Source organism: Heptranchias perlo, chromosome 21 (genome assembly GCF_035084215.1).
Source record: "Heptranchias perlo isolate sHepPer1 chromosome 21, sHepPer1.hap1, whole genome shotgun sequence".
Lineage (NCBI taxonomy): Eukaryota > Metazoa > Chordata > Chondrichthyes > Hexanchiformes > Hexanchidae > Heptranchias > Heptranchias perlo.
This window is the reverse complement of record NC_090345.1, coordinates 16,423,338-16,442,099: the sequence shown is the minus strand read 5'-3', so window position 1 is coordinate 16,442,099 and position 18,762 is coordinate 16,423,338. Positions and strand designations below refer to the sequence as shown.

The 18,762-nt window shown below is 40.3% G+C and overlaps 1 protein-coding gene across 1 annotated transcript in view; it reads left to right on the top strand.

Annotated features, from left to right (window-relative positions):
* The window catches only part of eno4 (enolase 4), a 58,893-nt gene that overhangs the window by 12,281 nt on the left and 27,850 nt on the right, over positions 1–18,762 (top strand). Inside the window, exons 2-5 of the mRNA XM_068002144.1 lie at positions 83–211; positions 11,778–11,968; positions 14,184–14,323; positions 17,817–17,986. Coding sequence (XP_067858245.1) covers positions 83–211; positions 11,778–11,968; positions 14,184–14,323; positions 17,817–17,986 — 630 coding nt within the window. The remainder of the gene's footprint in view (positions 1–82; positions 212–11,777; positions 11,969–14,183; positions 14,324–17,816; positions 17,987–18,762) is intronic.

The window sequence follows — 18,762 nt, the reverse complement described above, 5'->3', positions numbered from 1 at the left end:
TGGTTTTTAGACTAGCAAAGTTTTTTCATTTTTTTTGATGGTACATATGGAAATTTAAAGTTGTTTTTTTTATTTTTTGCAGGCAAATTACTTTGCCAGCTTTGCAATACCAGCTGCAATAAGTAGGATTGTTGGAAGAGAAATACTGGATACGAAAGGTCAACCAACAGTTGAAGTGGAAGTATTATGTACTATTAAGAATTTTGAGAAGGTTTGAATGGACTTTTTTATAAACTGGATGTTTTAATTTTGCCTGAGATGCTGACATATTTCAGTTGTGAATGTTGATGTTCATGATGTTTAGTAATAAGCTTTTTATATAAAGTACAGCATGCTAATATACTATATTAAGTATTACAATACCATGATATTGGGCTCCCTGATGGCTCTACAGTAAAGCCCCTTTCTCTGAGCCCTGCAGACCAGGAAGATTCAGGTTCAATCCCTAATCTTTGCTATGTTAGCTGATCTCACCTGGGGACAGCTGGGATGCTATAGTTGGCCACAGCACCACTGGGTTAAAGAGGGGAAAATGGCCAAAGTTCTCATTCCCGATCACTACACAGTGATACCTAGTGGAAATGCATGTGAGTAGATGCTAGTAGAGGATAGGATCTGATGTCCTTTACATATTATAGCACTCTCAAGACTCACATATAAATAATGGCACTTGAGTGAGGGCAACTGGCACTAGTGAGGGAATCAACATCTTAAGGGGGTGGAGGGAAGGGGAGAAAAATAGAGGAGAAAGTCAGGAAAAAAAATTGAAAAATCATGCTATTGCCATTACTGGCGCTTTCTTACTCCCAATATTATGAAGAGTAGAGAGATTCAGAATGCTTCTTGAAGCTGATTACTAAAGATGTGATGAATTTGAAAATTCAATTATGTTGTTTATATTTGTCGTTCTATGGACTAGTTCATTAATTATTTGCTACCAATATAGGGCTGTGAACAAATAGAATTAACCCAGGATGTAAGAGCTTCATTATATTATGCATTCTAAAACTCATAATTTGGGAGAACAAAATAATTATGCAGAATATTTTTGGTTATCTGTGGAAATATTTGACCAGTATGACTCTGCTTTTTCTTTAAATATATACTTTTATTTTTATTTTTCACTTTAAAAGTGAATCAGGAAAAAATAATACAAAATTTAGACATGTTAATTGCCTATGAAACTGTCAGCAACTATAAGGACTTTTATCCTCCTTTCATTTGCCATTGTTTATTAATATTTCAGTTTGTATACTGCAATCATGAGAACTCCCCCTGATACTACAGAAATAATGCTTCTCAGATGTGAGAAGTAGTCTTATTACTTTAATATTAATATTCCATTAAAATATACATGTCAAAAATCACTTGATTTAAAAAGTTTTTAAAAACATACTTTTCTCCAAATATTGCATTTCATAGAATGCAACATTTTATTTTTTGCCTTTTATTTACTTTTCTTCATTTTTAAGTTTCAAAATGTACTTTGTTTTTAATCACATACCATTCTGTTAGGGGGCCATTTTTAAAAAAAAGTTCCCCACTCCCGATCTTCGGGGGCCCAGTTTCGGCAAGGTATGCCTAGTGACATCAGGCATACCCATGCCAATGTCATGTCGTGTTTTGACTGAGGGTGACGAGCGAAAACTCCCGACTCAGGCTCAGACTCAGACTGGAGTCACATGTAAGGGTGGCAGTGTCCCTTCCATGAAGGACATTAGTGAATAGGTTGGGCTTTACGCTTTCATTGTCATTTTTTTCCCTGTTGGCACAGTGAATAGTGTAGATGGGAGCAGAAAGCTGCAAAGGGGCATTGATAGATTAAGTGAGTGGGCAAAACTGTGGCAGATGGAATTCAATATGGGAAGTTATGAGGTCATCCACTTTGGACCCAAGAAAGATAGATCAGAGTATTTTCTAAATAGCGAGAAGCTAGGAACTGTGGATGAGCAGAGAGATTTAGGGTTCCAAGTACAGAAATCACTAAAAGCTGGTGGACAGATACAACAAATAATTAAAAAGGATGATGGAATGTTGGCCTTTATCTCAAGAGGGCCGGAATACAAAGGGGTGGAAGTTATGTTGCATCTGTACAGAGCTTTGGTTAGACTCCATCTGGAGTACTGCATTCAGCTCTGGGCACTGCACCTCAGGAAGGATATATTGGCCTTGGAGAAGGTGTAGTGCAGATTCACCAGAATAATACCAGGGCTAAAAGGACTAAATTATGAGGACAGGTTGCATAGACTAGGCTTGTATTCCCTTGAATATAGATTAAGGGGTGATCTTATTGAAGTGTTTAAGATGATTAAAGGATTTGTTAGGGTAGATAGAGAGAAACAATTTCTTCTGGCAGGAGAGTCCAGAACAAGGGGGCATAACCTTAAAGTTAGAGCAAGGCCGCTCAGGCGTGATGTCAGAAAGCACTTCTTCACACAAATAGTAGTTGAAATCTGGAACTCTTCCCTGCGGCCCCCCCGCCCCCAAAATAAAGGCTGTTGAGGCTAGGTCAATTGAAAATTTCATAACTGAGATTGATAGATTTTTGTTAGGCAAGGGTATTAATGGTTACAGAACCAAGGTGGGTAGATGGTGTTAAGATACAGATAGTCGTGATCTAATTGAATGGCTGAACAGGCTCGAGGGGCTGAATGGCCTGCTCCTGTTCCTATGCTAGTGCACAAATTATCAGATTTGAATTCAATCTCACAACTTGCCATGGTTGGATTTGAACTCATAACCTCTGGGTTGCTAGTACAGCACCATACCCACCAACCTGCCATCCCTTGCAGTCTGGGACCCAGCATACCTGAGTCCTGCCAGAATTTCATCAGAATTACAGCAGGACTCTGCTGTAATGGCCAAGCAATTTTGGAACCTAGTCTTCAATTGAAAATGGCTCCAAATACTGGTTCTTCAGCCAAGTGTGTCGACATATGACCTTCATATGTGTTGGAGTGACTAGGTCAAACTTTTAGAAATGAGAGTGTGTAGATTTGCAAATAAATGCTAGAGAGACGTAGTGGCTGGGGTTTTCTGCTTGTACGCTCACCCACTCATTAAGTTTTACCTATTAAAGTGAATAAATGGGAAATCACAGGCGATAGTAGAAGCAAAAAACCTCAGCCAGTATGTCCATCAGCATCTGTAAAGAGAAGAGAGAGGTTAACGTTTTGGGTGTTGACCCTTCATCAGAACTCTAACGTAATGCACACTCATAGGTGACAATGTCACTAGTCTACAGCAAAATCCATTGAGATCACTGATGCAGTGTGGAGTTATTTTATCAGCCAATATTCTCTCATGTTTAATATATATAAACTATATAGTCTGTGTACAGTCCAGTGTCTTGACTTTAATCTGCTGCTTTGTTTAAGTTCATGGCTAGAAAAACATACTTTACAATTTACAATTTCATCATGATTTCCTGCTGTTACAAATCTGTCTGCTGCCTAAAACTCATTTCCCCTCAAGACCTCTGTTATATTAAATGCCATCAGCTCAGTCTGTTTAAACAGCATGAAATACAGCTGTTTTCCACTATGTCTAGTTCATTTCCATTATTGCTGTTAAGATAATTTCCCCTTGGATCTCTGCTGAAATTGCATTCTGAATGTTCTGAAACTAACATTAAAGGTGCTACCAGATCACCTTTGCTTTTAGTGAGTCTCTATAGTTTTCTAACTTGACTTCAGTCTTATCTCTATTACAGAACACCTTAATCACAACTGTTTGTATGTTGATTGATACAGACTCTTAAATAGATCATTTAAAAACATATTTCCATCTAAAACAACAGGAGGTGTTACAAACATACTTTTTAATTTAAAACTTTTAAAGTGAATTAAAATAATACAAAAATTATTGGTTATTGGTCCATTTTCTGTCAGCAACTGTAGGGAATATTCTGCTTCTTTAGCATCTTTGATGTGAAGGCAGACAGTTTTTTTGTGTTTATTATCAGGACATCTGGAATGCAATTTCAGCAGATCTGAGGAGAGAATAACAAAACCTAAAACAACATTTAAAACCTTAGGATTAAAACCATATATATGTTTCTTAAATGCTGTAGTTAAAAAAAGAGATTAAAGCCTGAAATTGCAAGGATCCACCAGCAGCCTGGGTCTGGAAATTGACCAGCAGGCCCATATTCCCGATGCCCTGCACATTGGATTTTGCAGCAAATAAACCAGCCAGGTTTCAGCAGGCTTCACCACTTCAAACTTCATTATAGCCTCAAAAATTATGTAGTTGGTTTATGCCAAATTTCACATTCTCCTGCTGAGCTCTTGCCTTGATGGTCAACCTGCCCACGTATAATGGGTGCATGAATAACCCATGTTTCTGACTTGTGGCAGTTGGATTTTAAAGCTAGGTTTGTGTTGTAAAAGTCAATACTAAATGGGCCGGAAATTGCTCGTAAAATAATGGTGAGCCTAACAGTGCTCATTGTTATTAATGGGCAAATCGAAGTGCAAGTTCCGGCAACCACACATGCGCAGTCAAACGGGGATTCACTGGTGATCTGAAAACTTTGCATTAAAGTGACCTCGCCGGCTGAAATCAATGGACCAGCATGAACTTGCTCTGCTGCCCAGCTGGAAACTAATCTCGGCACAGAAAAGCTATGCTGAGTTTTTTAGGTCTAAACTAACTTTTAACGGCGTGGCATTAATGACTGCCAAACAACCTCTCTAGAGGTTGGCACTGAAAATTAACTATTAAAAATGTGGAGTCTCATTACTCCTGATTTTAATAGTTTTTGGACATTTTTAAAAATTTAAAAATTAAAAAAAAAATGTCTTTCTACTTTTTCTTCTGTCTTTTTTAGTTCAGTCTTTTAATCTTACCCTTTCTTTATTTTGCTTTCTCTATCTCATATTATAGTACATTTACTAACCCTTTCAGGCACTTTCTGGTTTTTAGTCTGCGCGGTTTGTCAATGAGTTTCACTTCCTGATTCTCACAGCGTAGCTTGCTTCAAGCTGCTTGGTTGAGGGGACATAGCGATCTTTTCCCCGCTCGCTCAGCTCAGGAAAGAATGCTGTTGATTTTTGAACTCGAATATCAAAGAAGTTGCTGCTAAAAAGAATGCGGTAACTTAGTGTGTGAATTTAAATTTAATGAGCGAGCACTGTTGGTTCCCTGCTCAGTGCAATTTATGGGCTAATATGTTTTTTTTAGAGAAACATTGATGTTTAGTGTAGATTAGTTTCTGCTTTTTTTTAATGAGGCTTTCCTCCAGTATCATTGCTTGCTGCTGCAATTAATGTTGTAACAAGTAAGGTGCTAAAAATGAAATTCTTTTGAGAGTTCCTAAAGCACTGCACAATTTAGGTAAAGAAGATGAGTTCATAAGGGAACATCAAATTGCATATGGAACAATACCAGAGGTATTATGTTCACATCCATGATTACCAAGAACCTTCATTTACAGACACTGCTACCTGGCATATCAGAGGACACCTATCATCATGGGAACTACACTTATAAAATGATATATAAACTAAGCACATGAAAATAATTCCACAATCCAGGATTTTTGCTTTTCAAGAACACTTACTGTCAACAGCAATGATAAGATAGGTACTTCAAACCTATTCGTTTGTACACCTGAAGACCTTGAGAAAGAAATTACAGCTGACATATTTTGGAAATAATTATTTAGGATGGAGACTGTCTTTTCTGACTAAACATCAAAATAGAAACTGGAGTCACACTATCTATGGGAAAACACACCAGGTTGACTAATCTGGTGATTAAGTAGATAAGGAAGGCTTTGTTCTAGTAAACGTTAAAATGTGTTCCAAAGTTTGGCAGGAGACCCAGATGATCTGTGTCAAATTACTCACAAGTAGGCTTTGCAAGTCCTATGTACAGAATATTTGAACTTGGATGCTTTGTAAAGAAGCTGCAAGGTTTTCCTATAATCTTCAGTTCAATTTCACTAGGGTCTAAATTGACAACTAGATACTGTGGGCACATTCGAGAATCACACCGGGTAGTTTACAAAAGACTGTTTCCTCCAAAAATCATACCTGCTGGTGTAAAAATATGTTCTGAAGAACTTATTTTTACCCTTGTGACCTGGCTTTATCTATATTGGGCAAGACTTTGCTGTGAGCAGTGCATGAACAGCGCTAGCCATTTGTTAGACTTGCACTTGTCCATAGACTTTCTATGGGGTTTTGCATGGCAAGTTACTGTCAGTGGGAAATCCCAACAACATGGTGTCCTCTACAGAACATCTGGGACCTGTGTGAACAGGTCAAGCAACTGTGTGTCTCCTTAACCGATCTGATTAAAGAATCGTTAATGAGCAGCACAGATTCTGAACCAGGAAGTGTAAGTTAGAATAGTGAATTCAATGTCAAATCAGGTCCAGAAAGCGAAATAAAGAGAGGGAAAGAAATATTGTATTAAGAGAAAGATATAAAAGAGACAAAAAAAGTAAAAAATAATCTATTTACATTATTTTTTAAAAATCTCCAACAACAATTAAAAGCTGAAGGAATTAGACTCCACTCTTGTAAAAGTTAATTTTCAGTGCCAGAGAGGTTGTTTGGCAGTAATTAAGACTTATCACATTGTTAAAAGGGCACTTAGACTGGAATGGACAAGCCCTAACTTTTTGTGGCAAGTTTAGTCCATATCTACGACGTCACTACAGGAACTTCACGCCGTTCATTACATTGGAATGGGGAGCCAGATGGCGAGATGCCATTTTAGGAAGAGCGGCGCATCTTGGACAGCAACTTCCATATTTTTGTGTTTAAATGCGCACCTCCGCTCGCCGGAAGTTGCTGTCTGATTTGCGCATAAATAACGGTGAGCCCTGTTAGCCTCACTGTTATTTTCACAGCATAATCTGGGCCAATGTTTTCTGAGTATTTGTACTATCAATATTTTTCTGTGTTTTTCCAGTTCTGTGTAATTATCTCATTTGTGAATAAATCTATTAGGTTGAATCTAATAGTCTGAGAGTATGGTGCTTGCTATCTTTCCGAGGAGACAGGAGAGCAGGGTTGGCTGTATTATACCACAATTAAAGAATAATTATTGGTCCTGCAACACACTACCCCATTCAGACTACACATAAAGATGCTGGTTTTGGTTTGTGAAGACTCGGTCTGCTTATGGAAACTGTGTTTTTACTGCGAATGCAAAGTAAAAGTGGCGAGAGAAAGTCTGAATCAAAACAGCATTTATAATTTGAATCCTTTTGTAATATTAGCTGCTTTCACCATTCATCATCATAATTCATTATACAGTGGAGTGGAACTAATAGGGAATGAATGTTCAAATTCGGCAAACTTTATGTTGTGAATCATTCACTGAGGCTTAGGATCATAGAATTTTACTAAATAGGAAGCCATTTGGCTCATTGTGCCTTTGCTTGCTCTTTGAAAGAGCTATCTACCTAGTTCCTTTCCCCATACCCTTTAATCTTTTTTCAAATATTTATATACTTCCCTTTTAAAAGCTATTATGGACTCTGCTTCTAACATTGTTTTCGGTAGGGCATTCCTTTGGTGATGATCTTAAATGTATGCCCTTTAATTACTGACTCACCCACCAATATAAATAATTTTTTTCTTATCAAAACATTTCATAATTTTGAACACCTCTATCATGTCTCCTTGTAATCTTCTCTGTGCTAATGAAAAGAACCCCAGTTTCTCTAGTCTGATCTCATAACTAAAGCTTCTCATCCCTGGTATCATAGTGACTTTCTTCTGCACCTTCTCCACAGCCTTGATACTCTATCCACAGTAAGGCACCTAAAATTGGACACAATATTCTAACTGTGGCCTAACCAGTGATTCATATGGGTTGAATATTACTTCTTTGCTTTTGTACTTGATGCTCCATTTTTTTACAGTTTTATCAACTTGTTCTTCCCCTTTTAAAGGTTTATGTATCTGAACCCCTAAATCATTTTACTCATATCCTTTTTACCTAATCCTTTTAAAGTTTTACCATTTAATCTATATTTCTCTTGTTCTTCCCAAATTGTATCACCTTGCATTTCTCCACATTAAATTTCATCTGACATCTATCTAACCAAATCTACTAATCTACATCCTCAGTAAGTCATTTACGGTCCTCTTCACAGTAAACTATGCTCCCTATTTTTCTTTTGTATATTAACTTCGGTATTATGTAGTCTATAGAACAACAATTTGTATTTATATAGTGTCGTTAATGTAAACAAAAAACATCCCAAGACACTTCACAGAGATGTAAGTTTAAAAAAAAGATGCTGATTCAAAGAAAGATTTATTAGGAGGCATGACCATAAGCTTGGTCAGAGGGTCCAGATCATATATAGTAACACTTTGTAAGGGCAGTTTCCATATATCCAGAATACCTTTTCAAAGTTAATATGGTACATTAGTCCTTGGAGCAAGTCTTTGGTTTAGTGGTAGTATTCCCATCTCTGAGTCAGAAGGATTGGGTTTGGGCCCCTTTCAGACAGCCCTGGCAAGCACCGACTCTGAATACAGGATTTATGTTCAGTGGAGTACTTGAATTTGATGGGTGAGGATGGTTCCCCCCAACCCCACCCCTACCCCCCCCATTGTAAGGGTAAGTGGGGCTCTTTAGCCTTGGTTGCAGCCCAAGTAGGAGGAGGTACTCCGAAGATTTAAAAAAACGCGAGGAAGGCGACTGGAAACCACTTCAGCTACTCTTCCTAGTAAGTGTCTCAAGAATCTCTTATGAGACTTGAGTTAGGATCTTTCCTCACGCAGAAGAAAATGGATGGACATTACTCTGTATTCTTTCACTCTCCACATACAAAGAGGATATTGCTGTCATCTCATGGGAAAAAGGATGGGAACATCTAGAGACAACATCCCTTGAAGAAGTTTTCAGCCTGAATGGTCAGATGATATTTACCACTCTACCCCGCTGCATATAAAGCCTCTTTCTGCAACTCTTGTCTTCCATCATTGGCAACAAATTACTCTGTTTACACTCTCATATCAGGAAAATGTTTACAATTGCTGTTAATTGAGACTTTGTTTTATGTTCGGAACTGTTTTAGACATTCTCCACTCACACAAAACTTGAGTTTTCAAGCTTGCATTCTACTTTGATCCTGCTACTGGTACAGACACCAATAGATGCCAGAATAATTTGGTAATAATCAAGTTGAGGGGGGTCCCATCGCCTTAATTGACACTCATTAAGCAAATGGCTGCTTTACAGAAAGCAGACATGTTTTTGGGTCTTCTATGAGGAGGAAAAGGAAATGAGGAAAGAATTCCCATTTCAGGAGTTTCCTCTGGCTTTAGCAATGGTGCCTGGGAGAATAGTGACAGCTATAAGTCCTCTTTGAGAACAAGACTTTTAGATGAACCCATCATTAAACAGTGGTTAGCAAAATGGATGTTGGGTCCACAAGCAAAAGGTAGTCCTCATTCTAATTGAGCAGTGGCCACTTTTTTGACCAAGATACAGAGAATCATATAATGGGCCAGAAATTGATCGGAGCGGCGAACCAACAGTGCTTGCCACTCCATAAATTTATACTCACCCATTAACTTACTTACTTTACTTTGGGCACTTTCTTGAATATGAAGCGGAGACGAGCCCAGTGTCAGTTCAGGCGAAGCTAGGATCTGTGGGAGAAGTGAGAGGATCACACTCTCCCCTGAACCAATCAGATTGTAGCATTTTTGACACACTGCGTTAACTGTCTCTGCAAGCTTCCAACATGAAAACCAGGAAGTGAACGGTACAATATTAAAATCTATGTAAAAACAGGTATAGACAGTGAAAAAAGAGAGGATAAGAAATAATTGAATTATATAAAAGAGACAGAAGGAAAAGTTTTTAAAAAATTATTAAAAACAGTTTTTTTAATGATCAAAAACTCTTAAAATAAGGAGTAAAATTTTTAAAAGTTAATTTTTAGATGTTTGGCAGTCATTAAGATTTGCTGTGCAGCTAAAACATAGTTTAGACCTGGTATATTTAAGCGTACCTGTTTTGTGGCAATATTACTTACTTTCCAGCTGGACAGATGAGCAATTTGGTGCTTTTTCCTTGTTTGCAGTGGGCGATATACCTTTAATTTGAAGATGTCATATCGTCGGTGAACTAGTAAGAGCAAGTTCTGGATTTCCGCATTTCACTGCGCATTTGTGAGCACCGGAACTTGGTCCTCCATTTCGCCACTAACAATAGTGAGCGCTGTTGAGCTCACCATTATTTTGCAAGCAATTTCTGCCTCAACACAGAGGGAGGCCATCCAGTTCATCGTGCCTGCCCTGGCTCCCTGAAAGAGCTATCCATTTAACCCCATTCCCCTGCCTTTGCCCCATACCCTTCTGCATTTTTCTTTTTCCAATATTTATCCATTTCACTTTTAAAAGCTATTATTGGATTCTCCTTCCATTTCTCTTACTGTTAGGGCATTTCATGTACTAAGAACTTTTGGCTGATGATTTAGCCCTGAAGCGATTGAAAGCTACCTCCTAACTTATTTCCAAAGATGTCACTGTGTTTTTGTGAAAACGTATAACCTCCTTTCTTTGTTGTGTCCATTGTAATCACTTAAATTCATTTGTTTCTATCTACCACCATTTTTCTTAAACAAACCTCCTCGTTTCAAATGATCTGAGCTCAGCAATTCTAGTAACTGTCTGTTTTGATTGTTCGGGACAATAAGCACTTTGGCAATGCCATGTTCCAAGTTGACCTGAAGATGTAGGCTCTGTCAGTCCTACTGCCTATTTTCTGTACTAATTTGGTTAACTGCCATTTATATGTATAGGTTGAACAAATCAGGTTGAATGCTAAATTACATGAATGAGGTATGGCTTTCCTCATTCAAAAGAACTACAATCTCCAAATACAAAAATTTTAATCTCAGCCTTTACCCAATTTTTCTTCCTGCCTGGCATGGCTTGAAACTATTTTGCTGTTTTTCTGTATTCTATTTCCTATACGCTGTTACTTGACCTCTCAGTGCTGCCTCCTGCTTGCAAAGAATAAGATTTTATACATATAATGGAAGTACATGCATGACTACATGGGGATCCAATTTTTTTTTACACAGGGATGGTTATCCCTAGGTACCTTTCCCATTCATGATTATCACAATAACCAGTTTGCATCTGGAAATTGAGCATCTTTCAAAGAATGAGTAATCTCTCATTCCTTTATGTTAGTTGTACAATACCATTGTTAGTTTTGCTTATGAGCTCAACAAGTTTACATCAGTAGATTTTACCACATATTTAGTTGAAGAATTTAACTTTTTTGTTCAATTAAACTTTGTTAACCAAATATAGTCGTTTGTGCAGAAGCCTTGAAGAAACTTCTTGGTAGTTCTATGAAAATGTCTTATCAAATGTCGGAGCAGGCTCGAGGGGCTGAATGACTACTCCTGTTCCTATATTCCTATGTTCCTATAAAAGTTCTTCAGTGAAGCTTAACAAAAATTTGTATGCATTCACATTGTATGCTCCAAGTAATTGTGAGAGGTGAATTAAGACCCTACTTCGTGATTGCATATCAAAAACTGTATAGTGAATTAGCTCCACCTTTTTTCTTGTTACAATTACAATTTGGATTTAGAAATGAAGATGAACATGTATACAAAAATATATTGCATTAAATATAACTATAAACTTCGCTTTTCAAAAAATGAGATCAAGCAATAGATCATTAACTAAAGACATTATTTATATAATAAACCCTCAACATTAAAATAAAATGTATTTAACTGCATTAAATATGTACAAAAACAATCTGCTTCTTTTCAGAGTGTATGTTTTACTACAATGTCTAATTGTTGTAGTGACCCTAACTATACTACCCAAGATATCGAGGATAAAAATTTTGAACAAAAAAATCAATCTGCCCAGATTGCCTTGGAATGGATTAACGAACCACTGAACTCCTTGCTGAAAGGGCTTCCGCCAGCTAACCAGACAGAAGTGGACAAACTGCTGAGGTACCATACTTTGAATCTGTAGTTCCTACAAACCTCTCTAATAAAATTTATTGTATCAGGCCTTTACATTATGACTGCTATAGCTGCCTGTCAATTTTGTTCTTCCTCATTGGTTGAGTCTTTTCCTTTATTTTCATTTATTTATTTTATTGTATTTTGAGCTTAATTTACTTCATTTTAGCTGTTCAACACTTGGAGCTGTTTCAATAGACATGATTTTATGAAGAGGGCAGAGGGGGGTGGAATTCCTGCCGGGAAACCCGGAAGTACGAGTTTCCCAGAAGTCCTTATGATTTTGATGTAAGGATGTCTTTTTTTTTGACTGGCTGGCCTGATTAATAGGCTGACCTCAGCCGGATGGGAGAAGAGGAAGCGAACAGGTAAGTGTTAGATCGGGGTGGGGGGGGGTGCTCAATTTCCAGGGGTGGGGACTCAGTCATCATGGGGGTCAGAGATCATTGTGGGGGAGGGAATCGGAGATCGTTGTGGGGGGAATCGGAAATCGTGGGCGGGACGGTCGGAAATCGTGGGCGGGACGGTCGGAGATCGTGGGGGTGATCGCTACAGGTAGGCTTGTTGGGACTGGGAGAAGCACTCCTGCTCCTCTGGGCCCACAAGCTGTGCTCTAAAGGCACTTACCTGCTGTTTCGGGCCTTCTTGCCCCCTCTCGCCCCCTCTCACGTGGCATGAAGCAGAAGGCCCGGGAATCCCGGACCCCAGGGGTTTAAAAACAAAAAACCTATCAAATGGAAACTCGCAGCCTCCTTGAAAGCTTTCACTGACTAACCCGCCTCCTGAGAGTGGGTCGGTCGCCTGCCACTCGTCCTGCCTCCGTGAAAACTGGAAGGAGGCGGGTTGGGGGTGGGTTTTAGATCTTTAAAAATTTTTACTGCCCCCTGCCCCCTGCCCCCAACCCACCCATTTTTCCCATTTAATATCATGCCCAATTTGTTTATTTGATGCCTGAACCATGGGCTGGCTTGAGCTGGTAATAGGTTAATGAATTGGTTAAATAAGTGATGTGATTAGCTGAATTAGTTAACTATATGGATCATTCTGAAAATAATACGACTCACCTGATGCTGAGAATCCCGGATTGTTTGGGTGGTGGGGGGATTAGAAACTTCCTCACGATTTTAAGTGAGACAGGTTATGATAATGGCATGAACATTTTCCTGGAGCATGTTTTTTGGTGGAACCCGTTCTGGTGGGTTTCCGCCTCATTTTGCCTCCAACAAAATTTCTGGTCCAGGTGAGGCGAGCTGCTTTTTCTATCCAGTCTTTTAGCAGCATTGATACTTAAAATGTATGGAAATGATGGGATGGTATCTTTCCCGTCATTTCTGCCCCATTTCTCTCTGTCTAACTTATGACCAGATAGGTGAGGTGTAGTGGCTTGCTAAGATCAGCTGATCCTGTCAGAACTGCTATGTTTAAAGTTGTTCCCTGCCTGGACAACTTTTGCCCATATCTCAGGTTTGTGTTTATTTCCATTTGTCCCCCTTGCGGAGCTACTGAGGTGGGCTTTAAACTGCCAGAGTGATGGACTCTCTGGTTACTTACAAATTTATGACCCCACCACAGTAAAGCATTCTACTGAACAGCATAGCTTTCCAACCATTCATTGGGAATGGTCAGAAATCTAGCTCTTGTTTCAGTGGAAATGTAAAGGGGAGCATGTGACATTTTCATGCAGCATACAGTGGCCAATTTTTTTCATTTCAGTAAAATTTAATGGTGGGCCATATGAAATTTTGGTACTATATCCATTTGAACTGTGAAAAACTCCCAATAGTGCAATTAAATTTTGCCCTTACAAAATTGGATTGTGTGTAGAAAGAGCATTATATGCTGTATGACACCAGAGTGAAGCACTGGTGATGGTTTTAGTGGAGCAGCTTGAGGTGATGATGAATTAAGGATACAGCTGTATTGCTACTTTTGTGTCGATGTGAAGCAGCTTTGGGTGCTTATCAACTTAAAAGTGACAGTGTAACTGGAGACTACAGGATGCATTAAAGTTCCCACAGGGAGGTCCATCTCACAGCAATTTGAGTTTGTACAAACTGCAATATAACACCACCCTAAAAGTATCAGACAAGCAGGGTATTGGCATAAATTTAAGTGTATTGGCTTAAATGTGATTTTTGCTATAGTATATTGGTATCAATGTGCTAAATAAGCATAGTGACAATTCTGAATCTGAATGGCACAGTGAATACTTTCAAAGAAAAGTGGAAGAAGATGAAGAGCAAAGGAAAAGAGATGCTGAAGCAGAAGAGCCAATAGAGCCTGAATTACCCCCTGAAATTATCACTGCTCCTGTTCCAGACAAGAAAAAAAAAATTCCTAAAGGTTGGTGTACATTTTACTAATTTTGAAGAGGATTTCTACAAACATATGAGCCTCAATATTAACTCCCCCCACACGACGGGTGGGAGTCGGGGGGGGTTAAAAATTTAAAAATGGCGAACACGTCCCCATCCCACCACGTACGCGCCGTTGCCATTTTCACGGTGGCGGGTTTCGGGACACTTTATTAACATATCTAAATCAGGCTCGCACAGTGCAAATGGGAGCCTGATTTAGATTTAACAATTGCCACGTGGGTATCCCATTGCTCGGGAAACCTGGCAGTAAAACGGAGGTGGGAGCTGCCGGCTCAGGAAGGTAAGTGCCTCTTACAGCACTTCTTGTGGGCCAGGAGGAGCAGGACTTCTCTCCCCCGGCCCCTCAAGGAAGCCTTCGGCCTCCCCTCTGACGATCGCAGCCTCTCCCCGCGCCCCCACCGCGATTACAGGCCTCCCCGCCGAAGCCCCGATCTCTCGTTGCCTCCCTCCCTCGATGGCCTCTCTCCCATCGCCCCCCCCCCCCCCGCCCCAAGCCCTGATCTCCCGCTCCCTCCCCCACCTCCCGATTGCTGGGGACCGTTCCCAAGAGTCCCCCGCTGCGACCTCCTGCTGCTAGTTTACCCACCCGTCAGCCAGCCAGCTTGTCAATTTGGCCGGCAGCCGGGCGGGAAACGGAAGGAAAAAAATATAATGAGATCCTGCCATTAAATTGCCGGACCTTCACATCCCTGGCCTTGCCAGGTTTTCCCAACGCTTTCCCGCACCCTCCCCACCTCCCTGGAAATATCAGGGCCATGGTATAGATAAAACTTAAAATTTGAACTAAAAACATAGACACAGCAGGTCTGTCAGCATCTGAAAAGCGAAAAGATCGGTTTATGTATTGCGTGGATTCGTAGAACGTTACAGCACAGAAACAGGCAGTTTGGCCATGAAGTCTGTCGGTGTTTTTCTCCACACCCTTGTCTAATCCCTCTTAAAAATGTGAATGTTTTTAAAAACACGCAAAGTTCTTCATAAAATTAAAGCAGATTCCTGTTCCAACTGTGGAAACCCAGTTTTTGAATGTGCGGTGGCGGAGTTCTCTACTAAGGATTTTCTACAGGCTTTCCTCATATTATGGGAAGTCCTGTTTTATGTATACAGCACTGTTTGCATTTAAATTAAACAGAGATTTCCAGCGTAGTTGGGGGCCATTTAGATTTTTAAAACTACTGAGGAAGCATTCTCCTTCAGTTCTTTCTTCTGTCCCCTGCTCCTATCCCCATTCACCTGACAGCCCGTCTCCCCTGCAATTTTGGCCTTGAAGTAGGCAGCCAGGTTCCTGCCGGAAACCGGCAGGAACCTCATTAATATATTTAAATCGGGACCCTATGACCCGTATAGAACCCTGATGCAATTTTGATATCCAAATGTGCAGGGCCTGTGCTGTGTAAGCCGTACTCACTCGCACTGAATGGATCGCAGCCAAACCAGCATCCCTTAAAGGGATGGCTTGAGGCCACTCGGAAAAGGCCAAAAAACAGGTTTGTGGTGGGTTTAGCGGGTGCAGGAGGAGTCTCCACAAAAATCTGACCAGCTGTTGCCTGACCTTCCACAACCACCCATCGATCGTCCTGGGTGAGTTGCTGGCTTGGGTCTGCAGATGGGCCACTGAATTTCTCATCTTCCCCCACCCCGCCTCCAATGATCAACAAGCTGCCTACCAATGCTCATTGGCACGGGCAACTTGCAAATTCTAATGAGGCCCAACCATGAACACAGTTCGAGTCTCCGGCAAGCCTCATCGGGTGGGCAGTGGGCTCGCTCCACCCACCACCTGCAATGATGAATGGGGCTACATGAAAATTCCCCTCCCCCGCCCCTGTAAGTCACCTATCTAGGAAAATGAATTTGCAGCAGTCCTAATTTAGTTATCCATATATCAAAAATTTCTAGAATCAAATGTTAGAGATGAGATGGAAAATTAAATGTTTGCAATAAAAGGCAAGAGATTTCACATACAAACCATTATTGTCAGTTATTCCATTGTGGAGAGGCATGAGATTTAAAAATAAATTTTATTTAAAATGTTATAGTGGGTAGGGTGCTACAATTGGCCTCAGCAGTCTTGGGTTGGGAGCGGGGGGAAATTGGCTAGATTTCTTGCTCCTGGTCAGTATTCAGCAATCCCAATTGGAAATGCGTGTGGGCATTTTGTGAAGACAGGATTAGGCTCAGCTGTGATGTTAAATAAACATAAAAGCATAGAAAAAAGGAGCAAGAGTAGGCCATTTGACCCTTCGGGTCTGCTCCGCCATTCAAAATGATCATGGCTGATCATCTAACTCAGTACCCTGTTCCTGCTTTTTCCCCATATCCCTTGATCCCTTTAGCATTGAGAAATATATCTATCTCCTTCTTGAATATATTTAATGACTTGGCCTCCGCTGCCTTCTGTGGTAGAGAATTCCACAGGTTCACCACCCTCTGAGTGAAGAAATTTCTCCTCATCTCGGTTCTAAATGGCATACCCTGTATCCTGAGACTGTGACCCCTGGTTCTGGACTCCCCTGCCATCGGGAACATCCTCCCTGCATCTAGTCTGTCTAGTCCTGTTAGAATTTTATATGTTTCGATGAGATCACCTCTCATTCTTCTAAACTCTAGTGAATATAGGCCTAGTCGACCCAATCTCTCCTCATACGTCAGTCCTGCCATCCCAGGAATCAGTCTGGTAAACATCCGTTGCACTCCCTCCATGGCAAGGATATCCTTCCTCAGATAAGGAGACCAAAACTACACACAATATTCCAGATGTGGTCTCACCAAGGCCCCGTACAACTGCAGTAAGACATCCCTGCTCCTGTACTCAAATCCTCTTGCAATGAAGGCCAACATACCATTCGCCTTCCTAACCGCTTGCTGCACCTGAATGCTCACTTTCAGCGACTAGTGTACAAGGACACCCAGGCCTCGTTGTACATCCCCTTTTCCCAAAGCCTGCTGACAGTCACTGTCGAGGCTTACACACGACGAATGGTTAATTGGGTGAAGTACTGGAGGGTAACTGGTGTCCATGTAACCTTACTTCAGCAAAGAATCAATGCCTTCAGGAGGGGAGGTGAGAAATAGTATCTATTGCTTGATTTCCATTTAGAACACCGATATTTTTTTCTAGATACATTACAGTAACCAAACTAACACCATTTCAATTATTTTCACACTACAGCTTCCCTGTACTGATCGAATGCTTTGAAAGAGCTGATTTTTGGAAATAATTCAATTTCAAAAGGCACTTGTCTACTACATAGAAGCATATGAAAATGATTGACAGGAAAAGACCCACTGGTCCATCTAGCCGGTCCTACATAGTCGTGATGCCCTATGCTTCATGATACAGACACTCGCTACCCACCAAGCGGGGTGGGGAAAAAAATCTGGAAAATTTCTCCCTAACCCCATTAGGCAATCAAAATTAGTCCTTAAGATCATAATGATCATGATTTATATTACAGGCAAGAAAAGTATTGCTCCAGAGAAACCAATCAATCTCCGTCTACCACCAGAACCACTGTTCCCTGGTAGTATGGCTATTGGTTTGGTATCACTAGCGGTGGCCAAGGCTGCAGCCAGACTTCAGAATGCCTTTTTGTATTTGCATATTGCTTCACTGAATCAAGCAGAGGTAGGTGGACTTTTAAAATGTTATTCTTTTTATCAGCTTTTAAGTTTATTCTATTCATAACTGCTGTAAAAATTATACAAGCTGTAACAGTGTAAAAATCAAACCTGCAACTTTTAAGTACTGCAGCAGAATGACCAACGGTCGCTTACTATGGGGCAGAGATCACATTCTCAGGTTATTTTTTTTAATTAACTCATGGGATGTGGGCATCGCTGGCAAGGCCAGCATTTATTGCCCATCCCTAATTGCCCTAGAGAAGGTGGTCGTGAGCCGCCTTCTTGAACCACTGCAGTCTGTGTGGTGAAGGTATTCCCAGTGCTGTTGGGTAGGGATTCCAGGATTTTGACCCAGCGACGATGGAGGTTCACTTTTGTATAAAGATTTAACTTTTGTACCACACTTCAAATTAATACATGTTCATAACTTACTTTCTATTGGTGTTTCATTTTTTAAATATTTATGAAATTGTTTAGTATTTAATGTGAATGATACTTAAAGGGCAATGCTACACAGACATACGAACATACGAATTAAGAGCAGGAATAGGCCATTCGGCCCCTTGAACCTACTCTGCCATTTGATAAGATCATGGCTGATCTGATTGGGACCTCAACCCTACTTTCCTGTCTATCCACTATAACCTTTGACTCCCTTGTTAATCAGGAATCTATCTAACTCAGCCTTAAAAATATTCAATGATCCTACCTCCACTGCTGTCTGGGGAAGGGAGACTCATGACCCTCTGAGAGAAGAAAATTTCTCCTCATCTCCGTCTT